This window comes from Centruroides sculpturatus, unplaced genomic scaffold, assembly GCF_000671375.1.
Source record: "Centruroides sculpturatus isolate CEXI.00-Female unplaced genomic scaffold, Cexi_2.0 scaffold48, whole genome shotgun sequence".
In the NCBI taxonomy this organism is placed as follows: Eukaryota; Metazoa; Arthropoda; class Arachnida; order Scorpiones; family Buthidae; genus Centruroides; species Centruroides sculpturatus.
In genome coordinates this window covers 1,126,254-1,149,208 of record NW_019384294.1, presented here as the reverse complement: position 1 = coordinate 1,149,208, position 22,955 = coordinate 1,126,254, and the positions used below count along the sequence as shown (strand labels likewise).

Here is a 22,955-nt window from a genome sequence, read left to right as displayed (position 1 = left end):
AAATTTAAAANATACTGTATTTATTCTAATAAACAGTGCACTATCTACAATTTTTTTCAGATTGCTGTTGTATTGTTTATTAGAGAGCAACTATTATTTTTATTCTTTGGGAATTGGATGTAATTATTATTACTATTAATAGAATAAATCTGGTAACTTTCACTTTATTATTTGAACAATAATGCAATACTTGACACACACACATCATATTTCAATATATGATAACAATGACAATGCTGAATAGAATGTAAATTTTCAGTTTACAATAAGCTTATTTTCTTTCAATAGACAATATAACTTTTTATCTTGCAACTGTGCTGTTTATTAGAATAAATATGATATATTATGTTTTAGAATCTTTTAAAGTTATGACTGTATAAAATTGGAAGTTTCATACTATATGAAATCATTCAGGAAAAATTGGTTTTCATGCATTATGTATTGCACTGAAAAATAGTAATTGTTCCAGAGCTAATTTAAAAGTGGTTACAAACGTAGTTGGCAGATACTAGAAAGATGTATGGATCTTTTTTCAAGTTGGTACACATAGAAACAAGTTGATCTGGGATTTGTTCTAATGTTGAATGTTGATAAAGTTGACTATATGTCATATTCAGTTGAGCAGAAACAAATAGACACAATTTAGTGCTCAATGTCAAATAAAAAGGATAACAAGTATTCAGACAAGTGTGAAATGGAAAATCACAGCAACCTTGACATTGAAGGGTAGATAATTGATAGAGACACCAGTGTTGGGATCAAAAGTCAGCAAGATCCCATAGTCAATTGTTCAACACTTCAACTGTAGACATTTGCAACAGTTGAAGTATTATGCGATAAAGACTGCAGCTACTAGAAAGAATGCAATAGACAAGTTGACATCTAATTTAGAAGTAGAAATGTTTCAAACAGCAGATCTTTGAGAACATTTATAAAAATGAAATTTATCTATTACAAGTAGAAAGTCTGAACTGTGATAGATTAAAAGCTACATAGCAAGCAAACTTGAAAGAAAGTCTTAATATGAAAATGAACAAAAAGAATTGAATAGGAGGAAAATTATCTTGATGAAAAGATATGTATTCAGAAAAATTAAGTTTTGAACATGATATGCAGAAAAATTGCATTCATCTTGGATATAGAAGTTTGCTGAAAGGTAGTAACTTTACAATTAGAGATTTGGAAGACTGTCACTTATTTCTCTGAAGGCAATATGCTTCAAGTAGAAGAGTGAAGTCATGATTCAAAGATTTGACAGCACTTTTTGAATGGAACAGTCTTCAAAAACTTCTCTACAGTAGGTAAATGATACAAGAATTTGAAAAAAATTTATAATGTACAAGAAAGATATTGTTTTGTTGAAAGTCCTCAAAAATTGTTTCAGAAGCAAATTTAAATTAAAAGTGAATAGTGCTCTGATACACAAACAAGACATGAAATATGAGAAGAGATAAGATGAATATACCCACCAATGTACCTACTTATGCCATACATCAGATTAAGAGCCAAGGCAGCATTGAAAAGAAAGTGATAATTGAATACATTATAGATCATGGTTTCCCATACTTTTTTTTGTGGTCCAGTTATTTTTATACTTCTCATTTGTGATCCACTAAAACTTTTATTACCTATACTGGCCTATAGGTAAACTAAAACAGATTTGAATATCTATACAGTTTTCATATATTATAATAAAGAAGCATTTACTCGTACACAAATGTAAACAAATCAAACTAAAAATATTTTATTAATGACAAGTATGATGCTGTTTCTTGTTAACTAGAAACTTCAGGTTTGGAGAAAAAGATGTTAACTTTATTCTTAGATCCAGTTTGACTTTCAATCAATCAGTTTCTATATTTATTTTTTAAGAAAAGTAATGTTGAAAATCCTGCTTCACCCTTACAGGTTGTGATAAAAGGAATTAGAAATTTTATTGCTTTTTCTTGTGAAACTGGATATTTCTGACAAGACAGCCAAAAATCCATCAGTGGTCTGAGTGCCGTATCACATGACAATTCGATTATAGACTCCATATTTGAATCTGTCAATTCTGTCTTGGATTCTACATTCACTATAAAAGTGTTCTTTATCCATGCTTTGTTGCTGTTGATTGGGGAAAAATATTCCTTTAGACTTATCTTCAGTCCTAGCAGATATTCCTTGATAGCAGCTAAAATCTCATCATGTTCTTAAAATAAATCTTAAAACATTTCCTCTTGATAGCCATCTCACTTCACAATGTAAAAGATATTCATATTCACTCCCCATTTCTTTGCACAATTCAGAGAATATTCTTCAATTCAATGGATGTGATTTTATAAAGTTTATAAATTTTACACACTTATGTAGTTGTAGTTAAACTCAATGGCATTTTTTTGACGGCCATTGTTCCACTGTGAATGAAACAATGCACCCATGCAAAGTCTGGTGCTACGGCTTTGATCCTCAAAAAAAGTCCAGTGCTAGCTCTTGCCATTGTGCATGCTCCATCACTACTCAGTCCCACACATTTTTTCCATTCATTGCCATTTTGATTGATGTAATTATCAATTAAATTAAGCATCTCTTTAGCTGTTGTTCTTATAGTGAGAGGTTTACAAAAGAGAATTTTTTTTTGAGTTGTGTTGTCAAAATTGTATCTCACAAAACACATTATATTGGCATTGTCCAATATGTCTGTACTTTCATTGACTTGTGAAGAAAAAACTACACTCTTTTAATTGACTTATGACAGTTTCTTTGATATTATCTGCCATCTCCACAATTCTACACTTCACTGTGTTATTTGATAGTGCCAGCATATTTACTTAATTCTTGTGTTTTTTATCACATAATCAAGATGTTAATATTTTCATTGCTGGAACTATTTAATTTCTCAGCAATTGTGTGAGGATAACCAATTCAGCAATTAATTTTGATATTTCATAAGAAGCCATCATAAGATTTTCAGATTGAGAACCCTGAGAAAAATTCAAAGATAGTCTTTTTGCTAGCAATTAATTCTCTCTTTTTATTTATGAAGAAATCTATTGGCTTATTACAGTATTCTGATGTTTCAATTTCAAGGGTCGTTTCAACTTTTGAAGGTTTCATGGACGATTTTGAAAGTGCCACATATCAAATAACACATAATGGCTTATCATCAGCACCCTTGATGAAACCGAATTGTATGTAATCCTGAGAATACTGTCATATCATGGATTCCTTCTTTTTTGTAATAGTGGACTGCTCATCATGCAACCATTTGTTAGTGCCACTCTCAGAACTTGTGTCTGACTGCACATCAATCAATTGTGTATTGGTGCTAATCAAAGAGTTTGTAACTGGCACATTGTTTTATTACCCACTTATCCATCGTAAAATTAAATATAATCTGTAAACACAACAAAAAATGCACTCTCTCGACATTTAACTCAAACTGAACAAGGGGAATCAATGCGGGCGTGGGTAGGTAAAACAAAATGGAGTGTGTCTTTCATCTTGATTAATTGAATTATATATTCAATAGTTCTGATTCAATGTTATTTACTTGTAAATTTCTTCAATTTGAGCTTGGAGTTGTCCATTTGCCTCATTCATTCCTTCATTCATTCATTTGCCCTGTTCAGTACCAAGATCAAGAATAGTCTACCTATCTTTGTATGCTGGAGTGAGATCTCTTATTGTTCATGGATCATTTCCATATGAGGAGAATTCTTTTGTTTTTAGCTCCTTTGGCCTACGGTGAAACAGATGATTAGCTTAACTCTGTTTCCTGTTCTACATATTCATATTCTGCTTTGTGAAAAAATGAGACACCTAGGTTTTCAAAACTTTTTAAATAACCTGGCATTTTGCTTTTGTAGTCCAGTGCCAGGTAACAACCCATTTCAGAAATGCTGTTATAGCTGGTGTTTAAGGTGAATAAAACTGTCTTCAACACTGCAGGAAATAAAAAGAAAATTTAAGATATATAAAAGAATGAAAAGCTGAGCAAGAGATAAAAAGCCAGTGAATAAAGGTCTTTCAAAAGACTCCAAAAGAGGAAGATTAAAAGATAAACAACATTGTTTCTTGTGAGTCTCAGTTGAACTTGAAGTAGACAAGTACCCAAATAAAAGTAAAAGATTAAATGCAACCATTAAGATGTGTAAAAAATTGTGGGTGATGAGAAAAGACTGCGGTTTCCTATATTTCAAATCAAACTAAACACCTCACAAAGTTTGATGTAAATGGTGTCTGTTTTAACATGAATTTTTGCACCCCAAACTCTTGTAGCACCTATGCCTAATAATATTGGAAGCAGTGGTGAGAAGTGATGCACTTCTCACCACTGCTTCCAGAACAGTTTCCAATAGAGAGCACTTCAAGTGCTGGCACTCTTGTATGAACTGTTTATAAACAACTTCAAAATTAATTTATGGAACTTTACTGAATACTAGCTGTTACCTGCGACTTCACCCATGCGGATTTTGCAAGCAAACTCCATTTATATTTAGTATTTCAACAATCATAATAATTGTTATATAACACCAACTGCTAAGAATGATGAGAATTGCTGAGAATCAAATGAACTGTTTTCAATTTGATCAATTTTCTGGAATGTTTACAATCGTTCTATAATCGAACCAATATGCAGTAACAAATTCAAATTTAAAATGGTTTGAACGTTTAGTTAAAAAATTGAAATATATAAAAATATTTATAACAATTTATTATAATCTGAAATGTTATCAATTTAATACATCTAAGTACTCAATGAAGACTAAATGTAGTTGAAAACAAAAAATCACATCGAAAATAGTACAGTAGAAGCTGTTCTTCAGGTTAAGCCTTAATCCTCTCCCTCTCCCCGTGGGGGAATTTCAAAAAACCCCCTTCTTAGTGTGCATTTTCATGATGTACTGTACAGTACCCTAACTCTGTACCAAATTTTACCACTTTATGTTCAGCAGTTTGCTCTGGATGATGATGAATCAGTCAGTCAGGACAAGTAATTTTATATACAGTAGAGCGTCAATTATCCGAATCAATTGGGGACTGGGTTGTTCAGAAGATCGATGTTTCGGATAACTGATTATGTACGAAAAAATATGTTAATTTATCCCATCTTGACATTTTTCTCCGTTGCATGTTGCTTCGCGTTGAATTTTCGTTGATGTTAAGCCTAACGAAGACTATTGTATCGTTAATAATTATTTTTTTATTTTGTAAATAAATATATTGAAAAATATAAAAACAATAAAAAATTATACTTCAGAAGTTAATTTAGTATCAAAAACATAAAATATTTGAGTAGCCCAAGACATAGCCAAAGATTGAAGCGCCACAGCTCTGGCGAAAATTTAAATTTGCCGACTGGAATTTTTTCAAATGATTGACTTTTGGATAATCGACGCTCTACTGTATTTAGATTTGGCTTGTTATTTTTAATCTTCTCCTCTTTTTTGAACATTTTTGATTGCTCATTTTGCCATGTTGTCTTTCCCATTGAGCTACTCTTATGAATACTGGAATTATAGTAAATTTGTATAATAGAAAATGTTAAAAGCATTAATATTTCTCTATACATTTTTTTATAAATGTTTAATATAATATTTTATAATAGTTTACTGGAAATTCTTAACAAAATAGTATTTTGTTGTACAGCATAAAATAAATTTTTTTTATAAAAATAGTTTTCTCATAATAGAATAACAAAGTAAGAATTCAAAATAACTAAAAGTTATCATTAAAAATTATAAAATTGTTTTCTGTTTTCTAGGTTGTTGATGATTTAGAAGATGAAGTAAATGAAGGTGGAAAGATAGTTGATTATCATGGCTGTGATTTTTTTCCACAAAGATGGTTTGATATTGTATTTGTTCTTAGAACAAATAATACAATATTGTATGACAGATTAGTAGCTAGGTAAATACCTTTTTACTATTACAATATTTTATAATTAATTTAGCATTAATTTATACAGTGTAGCCAAAAAGTCACTTGTCAAATGGAGGTATTCTGAGTAATACTACTGTTGGTCTGTACTTCTTTGAAAGTAATGTGAACCAACACACATATGGGAACATGCTGAATACCACTGTACTGGATTTTCTGGACGATCTTCCTATGAATTAACAACAAGAACTTTGATTACAGCAGGATGGTGTGACAGTATACTGCCTTATCCATTCCGGAGAGACTTAATTCAATGTTTTCAAGACATTGGATTGGTTGCATTAGCCCATCATCATGACCTCCAGGCTCACTCAACCTAATCCCTAAGGATTTCTTTCTGTGGTGGTATGTGAAGCAACATGTTTTCCAGATGCTGCTTGCCTCTCTCAATAAATTGAAGGACAGAATTCACAACGTTCCACATGCGAATCTTATAGTGATGACACACAAAGTTTGAGTAAAATATTCTATTTGAGTATGAACAACACTTTGAATATGAACATTGATGAGTATTGTGGTGTACAACACTCCATATTCACACTAATATCAAGCTCATTGTCTCACAGACTGCATTAAAGTCATTTACAGTGTCTTCATCTGTAATTTGCAATGTATCCTCTTTTCTCGTTTGGCAAGCAACTTTTTGGCCACACTGTGTATTAAAGTTAACAAATTCTAAAATAATTTAAGATAGTTGTAATATTTTGCATGATATATCTGACACAAAGTAAAAAATTGAAAAATTGAGTATTTTCAAAGGATTTGTGTTTACATGGTAAACTATAAGCCAATCAATGCCATATGTTATCATGCTATATATTGGCTATAATACTAATAAATTATGAAACAATTTGGTACTAGAGGGAGACATTAGGCACCATCTCTTAATAAATTTAAAAATTATAATTTTAAATTTATTAAGATTATTAATCTCTTAATAAATTTAAAAATTATAATTTTAAATTTATTAAGATTATTAATCTCTTAATAAATTTAAAAATTATAATTTTAAATTTATTAAGATTATTAATCTCTTAATAAATTTAAAAATTATAATTTTAAATTTATTAAGATTATTAATCTCTTAATAAATTTAAAAATTATAATTTTAAATTTATTAAGATTATTAATCTCTTAATAAATTTAAAAATTATAATTTTAAATTTATTAAGATTATTAATCTCTTAATAAATTTAAAAATTATAATTTTAAATTTATTAAGATTATTAATCTCTTAATAAATTTAAAAATTATAATTTTAAATTTATTAAGATTATTAATCTCTTAATAAATTTAAAAATTATAATTTTAAATTTATTAAGATTATTAATCTCTTAATAAATTTAAAAATTATAATTTTAAATTTATTAAGATTATTAATCTCTTAATAAATTTAAAAATTATAATTTTAAATTTATTAAGATTATTAATCTCTTAATAAATTTAAAAATTATAATTTTAAATTTATTAAGATTATTAATCTCTTAATAAATTTAAAAATTATAATTTTAAATTTATTAAGATTATTAATCTCTTAATAAATTTAAAAATTATAATTTTAAATTTATTAAGATTATTAATCTCTTAATAAATTTAAAAATTATAATTTTAAATTTATTAAGATTATTAATCTCTTAATAAATTTAAAAATTATAATTTTAAATTTATTAAGATTATTAATCTCTTAATAAATTTAAAAATTATAATTTTAAATTTATTAAGATTATTAATCTCTTAATAAATTTAAAAATTATAATTTTAAATTTATTAAGATTATTAATCTCTTAATAAATTTAAAAATTATAATTTTAAATTTATTAAGATTATTAATCTCTTAATAAATTTAAAAATTATAATTTTAAATTTATTAAGATTATTAATCTCTTAATAAATTTAAAAATTATAATTTTAAATTTATTAAGATTATTAATCTCTTAATAAATTTAAAAATTATAATTTTAAATTTATTAAGATTATTAATCTCTTAATAAATTTAAAAATTATAATTTTAAATTTATTAAGATTATTAATCTCTTAATAAATTTAAAAATTATAATTTTAAATTTATTAAGATTATTAATCTCTTAATAAATTTAAAAATTATAATTTTTAAATTTATTAAGCCCAATATCTAGCCCGACAATATACTGCTAGATGTGAACTCTACAGAGTAAGCATGCATGTATATGTTCTCCAAGTTTGTCTCATTGCAGCAGGCTCTTATATTTACAGCAGCTATTGACAGGTCTACATGTCTATAAAATGAACATGGTATCTAATAGTTGTTCAAACTTGCTCTCTCTTTCTAAATTGTTGGAGTTATTCAACACGGTCAAATTAGAAAGTGAGATATTAATTTGTTTTTTTGTAAATGTTACATTTTTAAAAACTAACTCATTCTAGGAGAGGAGCCACTGGCAAACCCACTCAACAAAGAGTTAATTTATTTTTTTTTCATTCTTCATTAAATTCATTTTCTCTAATTATAGCAAATTTTTAATTTAATTGAAATTTTTTTTAAAAAACGCTTTTTAATGATATCAATTTTTAAACTATAGTGGGTGATTAGTTAATGAATATAATTTGTTCCAAGACAGTGTTTGCTATTCGAATTGTTTGTTAACTGATTATAGATTTACCATAGATTTTTGTGGGAATTTGATAAATTTGTTCTGGAAACCCCAAAAAATAAACAAAATTGTTTTTATTACTATAGTTATAATCTGTAGAGTAGTACATGTACCCTTGTATGCAGGGATGTGTTTTATTAGTCATGTTTTTTCCATTTGTGGGGGTTATAAAATCTGTCTAATGTCGATTGCATTTCTCTCTTCTTCAGGATTTTTCAGAAGTAATTAATAACATTGTAATTGTAGAGATCCCCAAGTCTATTAACCTCAACCTTGTTTGGATGCCATTTTAAGACCATTGTTCTGACATCCTCCCACTTTTTCAAGAGATCTTAATAGCAGAAGTCAGCNTAATTTAATTGAAATTTTTTTTAAAAAACGCTTTTTAATGATATCAATTTTTAAACTATAGTGGGTGATTAGTTAATGAATATAATTTGTTCCAAGACAGTGTTTGCTATTCGAATTGTTTGTTAACTGATTATAGATTTACCATAGATTTTTGTGGGAATTTGATAAATTTGTTCTGGAAACCCCAAAAAATAAACAAAAAATTTAAAAATAAAAAATTACTTTCTCACTATGTTTATTTACATATAATAAAGAACTAAAAGCAATCTCTCCATTTTTTCATGGATAGCACATGTTTCTCAGATGTGATTTTCATTACTGCTTGAGTCTTTTTGATTATATCTTTCTTAGCTAAGATTGTATCTACTGTAGACCTGTTGAAGTCATCTGCCTATAATATCAGATATCTTCTGCTCACTCTCTACCTTGGCTATTATCTCTTGCTTAGTTTCTATAATGAACACAGTTCTTGACATGCCACTCTTTTTAGGCCCCATCATATTATCAGTTTCTTAAATAAAAAGTTTAGAAAAGCACTTGCAAAAATTCAGAGAACAGAAATTAATTAATGCAAAAAAAGTTATGTATACAACTGTGAAAGTGTTGTTTCATAAATGATGTATAGATGCCATTAAAATACAGTGGGTGATCGGTTAACGAACATAATCCGTTCCATGGACGATCTTCCTATGAATTAACAACAAGAACTTTGATTACAGCAGGATGGTGTGACAGTATACTGCCTTATCCATTCCGGAGAGACTTAATTCAATGTTTTCAAGACATTGGATTGGTTGCATTAGCCCATCATCATGACCTCCAGGCTCACTCAACCTAATCCCTAAGGATTTCTTTCTGTGGTGGTATGTGAAGCAACATGTTTTCCAGATGCTGCTTGCCTCTCTCAATAAATTGAAGGACAGAATTCACAACGTTCCACATGCGAATCTTATAGTGATGACACACAAAGTTTGAGTAAAATATTCTATTTGAGTATGAACAACACTTTGAATATGAACATTGATGAGTATTGTGGTGTACAACACTCCATATTCACACTAATATCAAGCTCATTGTCTCACAGACTGCATTAAAGTCATTTACAGTGTCTTCATCTGTAATTTGCAATGTATCCTCTTTTCTCGTTTGGCAAGCAACTTTTTGGCCACACTGTGTATTAAAGTTAACAAATTCTAAAATAATTTAAGATAGTTGTAATATTTTGCATGATATATCTGACACAAAGTAAAAAATTGAAAAATTGAGTATTTTCAAAGGATTTGTGTTTACATGGTAAACTATAAGCCAATCAATGCCATATGTTATCATGCTATATATTGGCTATAATACTAATAAATTATGAAACAATTTGGTACTAGAGGGAGACATTAGGCACCATCTCTTAATAAATTTAAAAATTATAATTTTAAATTTATTAAGATTATTAATCTCTTAATAAATTTAAAAATTATAATTTTTAAATTTATTAAGCCCAATATCTAGCCCGACAATATACTGCTAGATGTGAACTCTACAGAGTAAGCATGCATGTATATGTTCTCCAAGTTTGTCTCATTGCAGCAGGCTCTTATATTTACAGCAGCTATTGACAGGTCTACATGTCTATAAAATGAACATGGTATCTAATAGTTGTTCAAACTTGCTCTCTCTTTCTAAATTGTTGGAGTTATTCAACACGGTCAAATTAGAAAGTGAGATATTAATTTGTTTTTTTGTAAATGTTACATTTTTAAAAACTAACTCATTCTAGGAGAGGAGCCACTGGCAAACCCACTCAACAAAGAGTTAATTTATTTTTTTTTCATTCTTCATTAAATTCATTTTCTCTAATTATAGCAAATTTTTAATTTAATTGAAATTTTTTTTAAAAAACGCTTTTTAATGATATCAATTTTTAAACTATAGTGGGTGATTAGTTAATGAATATAATTTGTTCCAAGACAGTGTTTGCTATTCGAATTGTTTGTTAACTGATTATAGATTTACCATAGATTTTTGTGGGAATTTGATAAATTTGTTCTGGAAACCCCAAAAAATAAACAAAAAATTTAAAAATAAAAAATTACTTTCTCACTATGTTTATTTACATATAATAAAGAACTAAAAGCAATCTCTCCATTTTTTCATGGATAGCACATGTTTCTCAGATGTGATTTTCATTACTGCTTGAGTCTTTTTGATTATATCTTTCTTAGCTAAGATTGTANTCATCTTTAGTCTTTTTTTGGTGCCTCTGTGTCAAGATTGTTTTTTTTTCCACACCTCAGGAATGTTGTTAATGAAGAAAATTGAAGATTTCATTACATTTTTTGTTAATTGTAGGAAATTAGATTATTATAACATTACAAGAAATCCTTGTTAATTCAAACTTAGATAGTTCAAAACTGTTGGTTCATAACTGTATTATTTGTCCCAGCTAGGGATATGGAGGTTTATATGTTAGGGAATAATATAAAATAAGAGAACATACTATAAAAGAATAAAGACCCTTGAACAACTCTTAATATGTCAACATGACTTTGCTTTTTTATGTTAACACATTTTTGGGTGTTACCTTATCCATCAATTATCTTTTTCTCTTGTAAAATACAACTGGATTTTGGGGTTGCAGATTGAGATATTTGTAGGGCTCTACACTACTAGATATGGATGACTTACTACTATTTGAGCTACATTTTGAGGATTTTTCTCTACTGTTTATAAACCTATTTGACAACCTGTGAGATCCTCACTGGACAAGTACTGTCCATCTGCAGTTTATTTATACTATAATTATTAATTAATGAAAGTAGTGTTCTGTATATGCAGCCATATCCTTTTGCTCACAGTTGCTTACAATTACATCAGTTACATGGCATTTTGTGTATTATACAGAAATATGTACATCTAAGATAATTCCAAATTCAATTATTTGAAGTCATGACTATTTTGTCCCTTGAATTTTGAACTAATGAGGATTTCCTGTAATGTTTCATTAGAAAGTTCCATTTCATCATCATTCTTTAACTCAATTTTAATGAATCATTTCTTAAGTTTTCTGCTATTGTATCACAAGATGTGATTGCTATTTAAAAACTTCTTTGTCATAGCTCTATGATGTCAAACAGCTTGTCTTCAATCACTACTATAATGCAGGCTTAATGTATAAATACTCCAACAACCATTGTGTGACTACAACTATTCAAAAAGCATTAGACCAGCTGTAAAATTGCACAAATGAAAAGAGTTCTTTTAAAAAGCAGCAGAAGATTGTGATACCTACAATAGCTACCACTTTAAGTAGTATTTATAGTACTTTAGTACTATAGTACTTTAAGTAGTATTTGTTATATAGATGTAAAATGAGGGTAATAAGAGTCTGTAAAATAATAAAACATTTTTATTTGAACCACTTTGCAGAAAAAGTACTATACCGACATATTTTCATGGAAAAAGTATTAGATCATGTGGAAAGAAATAAAACCCAAAAATAGAAAATTGGTATTTTGTAGGACTTCTCCGAGCCTTAATTACTGTTTTAACATGTGCAGGTTGTTTTACAATAAGTTTTATACAGTCCTGTAGTGTGATTTCCTTTCAGCTGTCCATTATTGCTGTTTTCAGTTCAGATATTATTGTAGATGTATTTTCTAAACACTTTTCCTTAAATATGTCATATGCTCTATGGGGTCATTTGTTTGGGAGCCATTCTGATAATGGGATGTTGCATTTTAATAGACAATGCTTAATCTTTTTACTGGTATGGCAGAATACATTTTCTTGCTAAAACAAAAACATCTCATTTTGAAAATTATCTTTTTTAATGGAAATTAATTTATATTCCAGAATGTCTTTATACATAGTAGAATTAAGTTTCATGCAAAAGACACAGGCTTCCTGTTTTAAAGCCTCCCATACATTCCGCACTATTACACCCAACTTAACAATAGACTGTAATCAGAATGGAATGCCTCAGATTATGTTCTCCTCATTTATTTGACCAATGTTATCACCATAAGTAACGCAGATTATATTTTCATTGGAGAAAATAACCTGTTTCCATATATATATATATATATATCTTCTGCCCATGTTTCATGTTGTTTTTCCTATCTGAGACATTGAGACATTTTTTTGGCTTGTGCAAAACTGATGAGATGCTTCCTTTTAGCTATTTGTGATAAGTAGTCCATTGATATTAGATGATTGCATACAGTTCTTTTGCACATACTGGCTTTCTATTTTATTAATAATTCATAAGAGTATACAGTGTGATTTTCCTAGTATAGTTTACATAGACAATGATCATCTCTGTTACTTGTTTTGCATGAAATGTTGTGTGAAGTAAGAATTTCAAATTCTACAAATGTAGAGAAGTGTGTTTTTATTGATTTGTATGCAATTCAGAAATATAACATATATATTGAAAATGAACTAACTAATTGTGTGACAATAAAAAGAAAAATTATGGGAAAACTTAACCATATTTTTAACTCAATTATGTGACAAAAAGAATTATGTGATTAAAAAAATCATAAAATAGTTACACTTCAAAATTGCTCTGTCTGTGTGATTAGTAGCTTTTTATGGTCCTTTATCTTTAATGTATTTTATATATGACAATGATGCATTAAAATCACCTTAATCCAGCAACTTGATTTTAACTTAAAAAAGCCTTTAGAAACTTTAATGTTCCAAAATCATTTCTTTAAAATAGCAATCAGTTTAACACTTTGTTAGCATTAACAAATTTTTATGAAATAATTTTAGTTGATAAATGTTAACAAATGTTGATGAAACTGGCCATTACTCTGCTTGCTTTTGACTTCACATTTTTCTAAATAAGAAATATTTATTTGTCAGAGTCATTATGAATTTTTTACATCAATTTTAATAAATTTTCTTTAATGTTGTGTAAAACAATTATATTTATATAGGGTGAGTCAGGAGGAGAGGGAAATATTCTTGGAGAATGATAGTATAGGTCATTGTAAGCAAAAAAACTTTAAACATTCTCAGTAGTTTTAGGGATACAGTTGCTCACATACAATAATAATGATGAATGACACACGTGTTACATTCAAAACAAATGCTCAAAAATCAAACCCTGAACTTCAGTACACTTTACAATCAAGTCAGTTGAACTTTTCATCACTTTGACTTGCATCCCTAATACTATCATCTGATCATTCAATTCAAGTCTCATCACAGCATCTCCTGGAAGATGATGTGATGAGACTTGAATTTTGTCTTTGAGTTATGCAATGGTCATCACTAGGGTTTCTCACTTCCTGGTCTTTTGCTTGTCCCAAGATTCCGGGATAAAAGTGAACTGTTTCCTGGGATAGAATTAATTATTTTTAAGATATACAAAATATCTTGAAATCAAATGATATAATTATTTTTCATTTTTTAAAGTAGTTTAATACATTCTGCAATCTCCAAAATCATATTAATAATGCTGTGTAAGATATATATTTAAAAATTATCTTTGATTTATGTAGAAATTTTCACAAATAGAAAAAATTTATTAAAGTTTGCTGGAAACTGTATATAACAACAAAAAAGAAATGCTTTTAATTGAGTTGAAAATTTTAAAAAAATGAACTTACATCAAACTTCTAACTTAAAAGGTAAGTTTTGTTTTTTAAATAAAACATAATACAAAATATTATTTTAAATTTTTTTTATAAGATTTTAAAAAGCAAAGATGGTCAAAACTCCAATCACTCAATTTGATTCTTATTTTAGTAATGAAAAGTCCTGCTACCGAGAATGCCCTTTCCGATTCAATTGATGTGAGTGGAATTCTGTCTTCTCTTAAATGCATTAAACACGTGTTATGTGTTTTTTTGCCTGTAGCCTGGAAGATATCTACTTAGTTTTTGAGATTTTAGTACTTCTTTTGATCTCTAGTATTCTTGATTTGTCTACCTTGGCTGCCTTAATGAAACATCATGCTTATAGCCCAATAATTTGGCAGTTCATTTGTCTTTAATAATCAGGTTTATGAAGAAAAACTTCATACTCGTTTGTATCCTTGCCCAATTTGCACAATCTGGCATTATGCAGTTATTGAAGCTACTGAGCATGATTAAAAATTAAGACAGCATAAGCACAAAATTATTCCAGATATTAAAGGTTCTGACAAGTACAGAATTTTCAGAGTCTTGCCACAAATAAGCCAGATATTGATTATTGACCATTTGCGATGTGCCATAATGAGCAAAAATTTAAAAAACTAATAAGTAGGTTTAAAATTAATAAATACAAATGTATTCTGACTGTTTGAGTTAATTATACTTTCTATTTGCAAAATTTCCTCAACCTTAACACAAAATAAGAAAAAAGTGAATTTTTAAGAAATTTGCAGGATTTCCCAAGATGAGAAGAATTTCCCAGGTTAAAAAAACAACCGGGATCCCATTTGAGAAACCCTAGTCATCACCACTAACCCAGAGAAATTATGTAATGTTCAGACACAAGTTGTAAAGTATTTTGAGGTTCAGGGTTTAAGTTTTGAGCATTTGTTTTGAATGTAACACACATGCCATTTATTATTGTGGTTGTATGTGAGCAACATTCATATGGTTGTACCTTGAAGCTAATGAGAATAATGTCTGTGTACATATAAAATTTTTTGCATACAGTAACCTATACTATCATTTCCCAAGATATTTCCCTCTCTTTTGACTTACCCTGTATAACATTGATCTTTACACCAACTTTTCATACATTTACTTAACATATTCAAAATAATAAATTACAGACACAAGTTTTTAATTTATTAAAATTAATATGACTAGACTCTTCTGTCGCTATATCTATAAATATAAATAAAAATTAATACAGTGGGTGTTCAGTTAACGAACCTAATCTGTTCCAAGACTTTGTTCGCTATCCGAATTGTTCGTTAACTGATTATCGATTTACCATAGGTTTCTATGGGAANTCATCTTTAGTCTTTTTTTGGTGCCTCTGTGTCAAGATTGTTTTTTTTTCCACACCTCAGGAATGTTGTTAATGAAGAAAATTGAAGATTTCATTACATTTTTTGTTAATTGTAGGAAATTAGATTATTATAACATTACAAGAAATCCTTGTTAATTCAAACTTAGATAGTTCAAAACTGTTGGTTCATAACTGTATTATTTGTCCCAGCTAGGGATATGGAGGTTTATATGTTAGGGAATAATATAAAATAAGAGAACATACTATAAAAGAATAAAGACCCTTGAACAACTCTTAATATGTCAACATGACTTTGCTTTTTTATGTTAACACATTTTTGGGTGTTACCTTATCCATCAATTATCTTTTTCTCTTGTAAAATACAACTGGATTTTGGGGTTGCAGATTGAGATATTTGTAGGGCTCTACACTACTAGATATGGATGACTTACTACTATTTGAGCTACATTTTGAGGATTTTTCTCTACTGTTTATAAACCTATTTGACAACCTGTGAGATCCTCACTGGACAAGTACTGTCCATCTGCAGTTTATTTATACTATAATTATTAATTAATGAAAGTAGTGTTCTGTATATGCAGCCATATCCTTTTGCTCACAGTTGCTTACAATTACATCAGTTACATGGCATTTTGTGTATTATACAGAAATATGTACATCTAAGATAATTCCAAATTCAATTATTTGAAGTCATGACTATTTTGTCCCTTGAATTTTGAACTAATGAGGATTTCCTGTAATGTTTCATTAGAAAGTTCCATTTCATCATCATTCTTTAACTCAATTTTAATGAATCATTTCTTAAGTTTTCTGCTATTGTATCACAAGATGTGATTGCTATTTAAAAACTTCTTTGTCATAGCTCTATGATGTCAAACAGCTTGTCTTCAATCACTACTATAATGCAGGCTTAATGTATAAATACTCCAACAACCATTGTGTGACTACAACTATTCAAAAAGCATTAGACCAGCTGTAAAATTGCACAAATGAAAAGAGTTCTTTTAAAAAGCAGCAGAAGATTGTGATACCTACAATAGCTACCACTTTAAGTAGTATTTATAGTACTTTAGTACTATAGTACTTTAAGTAGTATTTGTTATATAGATGTAAAATGAGGGTAATAAGAGTCTGTAAAATAATAAAACATTTTTATTATAACAGTAAAGTGTATATAATGAAAGCATACATACAGTGTACATATATACAGAGTGATTCAAAAAGTATTGAACACTTTCAAAATTTTATTATTTAGTAACTAAATTTTAAATGAGCATGTAGTGTGCACCAAGTTGTAAAAGAACTGACAGTTTTTCTTAATCCTACAACTTTTGATATCTATTTTCCATGTCACATAGTGGAAGTAAATTCTATAGTCTAATTTATCCAAGACCCATTTTAGCAGATCAATGGTTGGTACAGTAAACATTTGAAGATTTCTTTTATTTCTTCAAATCTGTGTAGAAGAGGTCCTTGGTCATATTGTATCAGTGATATCTGGGGATCTGAGTGGCTGCTCTCAGAAACAAATCAATGCTTTGGATATGGGTTTTTTCTTATTGAAAATCTTCAAATAAGAAAAAAATTTATGAACACATGATTGGAGAAAAATGAAATCCTCACTGGAACAGTTTTATCAAACAGAAATAACTCATTAGCCTAAATCTGGCTGCTTTGTAAAGGTTGAACAATGGGTGGTAGAGTTTATGATCTGTCCATAAATATGATCGATACATTGTATTCTCCGGGTTGATTAATGGTATATTAGGGAGAAAATTTTTTCTGGAAATAAACCCAAGAAAATTGGGAGTCGACCTATATTCAGTTCAACTTATATTTGGACAAATACAATAATTAAATTGAGAGCATATATAGTTTCAATTTAATTAGTTATGAAATTCTATTAATAACATTTTACTTATTTGAAGATAATCAAAAATTAGAATACAGTAACAAATAATCAATGTTAAAGCTAAATTATTTACTATTTTGTGACCAAGTGATGAATTGCAACTCTGAAGATACACTCAGAAGTCATAAGTTGAATGAAAATTTTAATATCAGTGCCATTTATAAATATGTAANCATCTCCCACACTCCGAAAAGTTTCGAATTGTTGCCCGAAGACAAGGGAAGACCAATCGGTATTCATTAATTTATGTCGCTTCTTCTTATGTTTGTTTTGTGGGGTGTTCGTTATCCGTTGTGTGTTCGTTGTCTGAACATAAAAATCTTTCGCGAAAGTGTTCGTTATCTGATTTGTTCGTTATGCGATCTGTTTGTTAACCGATCACCCACTGTATTTGCAGTATTTTTAAAAATAAATAGAGAATGGATAAATGTGATCTGAAATCTTAATTGAAGTATCTCTTCCTATAAATTAATGTTATTAATCAAAAGATACTATTATATAATAAAAATATTTATAAAAATTAAAATTTTGAATTTATTACTTTCCTTCAATAAAAGAAATGAGAGAACAAGAACAGAAAATTAACTACACACTTTTTACAAACTATATAAAGTTTAAAACATTTTTATTATAACAGTAAAGTGTATATAATGAAAGCATACATACAGTGTACATATATACAGAGTGATTCAAAAAGTATTGAACACTTTCAAAATTTTATTATTTAGTAACTAAATTTTAAATGAGCATGTAGTGTGCACCAAGTTGTAAAAGAACTGACAGTTTTTCTTAATCCTACAACTTTTGATATCTATTTTCCATGTCACATAGTGGAAGTAAATTCTATAGTCTAATTTATCCAAGACCCATTTTAGCAGATCAATGGTTGGTACAGTAAACATTTGAAGATTTCTTTTATTTCTTCAAATCTGTGTAGAAGAGGTCCTTGGTCATATTGTATCAGTGATATCTGGGGATCTGAGTGGCTGCTCTCAGAAACAAATCAATGCTTTGGATATGGGTTTTTTCTTATTGAAAATCTTCAAATAAGAAAAAAATTTATGAACACATGATTGGAGAAAAATGAAATCCTCACTGGAACAGTTTTAATCAAACAGAAATAACTCATTAGCCTAAATCTGGCTGCTTTGTAAAGGTTGAACAATGGGTGGTAGAGTTTATGATCTGTCCATAAATATGATTGATACATTGTATTCTCCGGGTTGATTAATGGTATATTAGGGAGAAAATTTTTTCTGGAAATAAACCCAAGAAAATTGGGAGTCGACCTATATTCAGTTCAACTTATATTTGGACAAATACAATAATTAAATTGAGAGCATATATAGTTTCAATTTAATTAGTTATGAAATTCTATTAATAACATTTTACTTATTTGAAGATAATCAAAAATTAGAATACAGTAACAAATAATCAATGTTAAAGCTAAATTATTTACTATTTTGTGACCAAGTGATGAATTGCAACTCTGAAGATACACTCAGAAGTCATAAGTTGAATGAAAATTTTAATATCAGTGCCATTTATAAATATGTAAAATATATATTATGTAATTAATTATTATTATATGCATGTTGTAACTAAATTCCACTTATAATGATTATTTACTAAAATAATTTGATAGCATTAAGATAATTGATTACAGTCATTTTCAATGTATTGTAAATAAATTACCACATTAAATTTATGTCTTTCAAATTTGATATGATGGAAAATAAATGAATATTTTGTTTGTATACTTTCTTTTGTATTTAAAAATATATATATGCATGGATCGCTCTGGAAAATTTTTAAAAAATCACCAAGCAATGAATCTTCAGAAAAATTTTTCAAGTTTATGCTTCCAATATTAATAGAACATTCATTGAATACCTGAAGATTAGTACTTAAGCCTGAGCTGAGTGCTTGAATTTTTTTAACTTTTATTTTTGTAATTATTATTCCATTAAAAACAATGCGTCTACATGTGAAAGATTTTAATTTTTCCTAAAGAGCATTTCTTTTACAAGTTTACTTAATGCAATTGATTTGTACAGTTACTGTATTGTAATAAAATGATATATTACAAGATAACTAATTATTTATTCATTTACTTGAATTTTTTAATATCTAAATATATAATTAATTTATTATTTTATCATATATACAGTATTTATTTATGTTTTCATTAAAGGGGTTATAATGAAAAAAAATTACAAGATAATCTGCAGTGTGAAATATTTCAAACCCTGTTAGATGAAGCTAGAGAATCATATGATTCTCAGTTAGTATTTGAATTACCCAGCAACACTCCTGAAGATATGGAAGACAATCTGGAAAAAATGTGTCTATGGATTGACCAGTGGAAGCAACAGCATAATTCTGGATAACAACAATATTCAAAATAGATATAACATGTAACATTTATAATAATTTGCTATTAAATATTGTATATTTAAAATGATATTTTAATAAAAATTGGTTAATTAATCAATAATTGATTATGTCTGATTGTTCTTTTACGTTTCTATACACAATATTTTGGATTCTGAAGGTTATTTCATATTGTCAGCATAAGATGTATTTTGTATTAATATGAAATACTTTTGAAAATTTTATTTATTTATTTTTTTAATTGTTTACTTGGACATTGCTCATTAGTAGGATGTTATACTGGTGTTTAATATTTGATACAATAATGACAGTTAGTTCAGAAAAAAAACAAAATTTTTTTATTAAAATTCACTTGTACAGGTAACCCCCGTATAACACGGCACTTCTATAGCACGGATTCGCTCTAACATGGTTTGAGAATTGGGTAAAACCCTCGTACAACAGGAAATATAATAAATTTTTACATACTTAAGTAATAATAGTTCACGAAGATTATTATTTTCGTGAACTATTAGTACTTAAGTATGTAAATTTTCTCTTCTCGCCTTCTGTCGATACACGTGGTCCTTCTCGAAACTTGTTTCAATGTTGCCAGATCGCGACGCTTCTGCTTCTGATGTTGCCGAATGTTTTNGTAGAAGTGAGGATCTCAAAAATGTACAAAGTTGATATATTCAATTTTGATTTTTAACTCCCCAAGAATTGAGCTTTAAGTGTTATCATTAGTTTTTACATTTATCTAGAGTCAAGATGAAAGTGATCTGTTACTATTATTAAATTTTTTATTAGAAATAATAAAATATATAATTTTTAACTCTGTTTTGTGGGCACTAACAAGACCTTTATGTGGGTTTAACCAGACCTTACATATCTTGGATTAACCGCCCATGAAAAATTCTTGGGAGAGTTGCCTAGATTCAATCCTACGTCTCCGAGAGCAGTAAACAGTTTCAGTCAATTAGCCATCTAAACAATTATATTACAATCTAGGTTAAAGAAAAACATTGTTTTTTATATAACTTTCCAAATACAAAATAGTTAAAATTTAAATTTTTAAAGAGAGTCCTAGAATAAATATATTGGTATAGATTATTTCTGTTCTTTTGGTGAGAATTTTTTGTTTTGAATTCAGATGAAATAATTATACAAATGGAAGCATTTTCCAAGAATTAATTTTATTCAGTAAAATGTGTTTGTATTCTGTAATAATAATGGATATAGTATTGTAATCAATAAACAAAGTGAATTTCCATTGCATAAACATTCAAATCGAAAAAAAAGTTTAATATCATGATCCTAATTTTGACCCAGAATAAAACTTTTTATTAATAAATAATTAAGGTATAAAGGAATAATTAAAATGTTTAATATATAGTAATTATTGTACTTTTTCCACATGTAAAAATAGAACTTAGGCTAAAAAATTATCTTACCATCAGTCATGTTTTTTTGTTATAATTTTAGAGAATTTCATTAGTTTTCTGTTATATTTTTATGATTATTCCATGTATTCATTTCATATTTTATATCAAGTTTTATACTTTGTTCATTATTTTGAATTTAATTTGCTAAATCCTTATACAGTAATTACTTTGATTTATGGAAAAATTAGATTCTGGAGATGGTAATATATATATAATTATTTTTTAAATAATAAATGTAACTGAATATCTATGTTGTATCACTTATGTTATCAAAGAATATGTGAACTTTTTATAGTGACATACTAAAAATTTCTAAATATGTTAAAGAAATATATTTCTACTAATGATTTTATTAAATTTTTTAATTTTATAATTAAGATTTATTTTAAAATTCAGAAATTTGTGAACTATAATTAAAATATTCATTTATTCTATAATAGTAAATATAAAAAATAAAATTACAAGTGCTTAATTAATATACTTTTCTCAGATTCTCAATAGTCATGAGTAAAATTAATTACTTGTAATGTTTTTGTATTAGTACAAGAAAAATAGAACTATATATATATATATAATATTATTTATTATTATTATTATTTGTTTGCTTGGTCATAACAGAGAAATATAGGAAAGAAAAAATATGAATTGTTATCAGCCATTGAATATACAAATGTTGTGTAATTCTGCTGTGGACTAATGTATTTAATGGTTTTAAATGTTAGCCAGGAGGATGCTCTGACTTATTGCCAAGAAGTGTTTTTGGCTTACCTCTTGTTCTTTTGCCATCAATGGGTTGATACAGTACAAATCTTTACAAAATAGGAGAGAGAGTCAGTAAATGAACAAGCTGCTTTAACATGTTTTTATTAGAATATTGAGAAATAATCTTTGTTTTGATTTCTGTAGAATGATAATGTTTGGAACATGATCTCTCCAGTGATATCTAAAAAAAAGTGTGGAGACATGTGCCAAAACTGTTTATATTGTGTTATTATTTCTTGATAGCAAGATTCTAGGTTTTGAGAGCTGTACAAAAATTTGTCATGCATGGGCTATAATGTGAATTTTCTGGTATTTAAAATGAAAGATTTCCAGGTGTGCAGATGTAGGCATTTTGTCTACAGATGCATCATATGCATCTGTAGAGATTATACATCCTCAGAAACATAAAAAAAAGATATCGTTATGCTTAGTCTAAATGAAAGAAGCATGATTTTCAGCTATAGTTTTAAAAATTATTCCAAAAACTTTAGTCATGCAAGACTTTCATGTGCTATTAATTCTCAAAAGTTAATGGCTGTAAGGGGCTGTCCATAAATGATGTCCACACTAGAAGAGTGGGAGGAGGTT

At 27.9% G+C, this 22,955-nt stretch overlaps 1 protein-coding gene across 2 annotated transcripts in view; it reads left to right on the top strand.

Annotated features, from left to right (window-relative positions):
- LOC111620328 (adenylate kinase isoenzyme 6-like) overlaps positions 1-20,248 on the top strand; it is a 45,845-nt gene extending 25,597 nt beyond the window's left edge. The window contains exons 3-4 of one of the 2 annotated variants that reach the window (XM_023362275.1): positions 5,747-5,892; positions 19,982-20,248. In XM_023362275.1, coding sequence (XP_023218043.1) covers positions 5,747-5,892; positions 19,982-20,177 — 342 coding nt within the window. In that variant the 3' untranslated portion in view covers positions 20,178-20,248. The remainder of the gene's footprint in view (positions 1-5,746; positions 5,893-19,981) is intronic. The other variant, XM_023362337.1, reaches the window with a different exon arrangement.
- Positions 20,249-22,955: the final 2,707 nt, after the last annotated feature.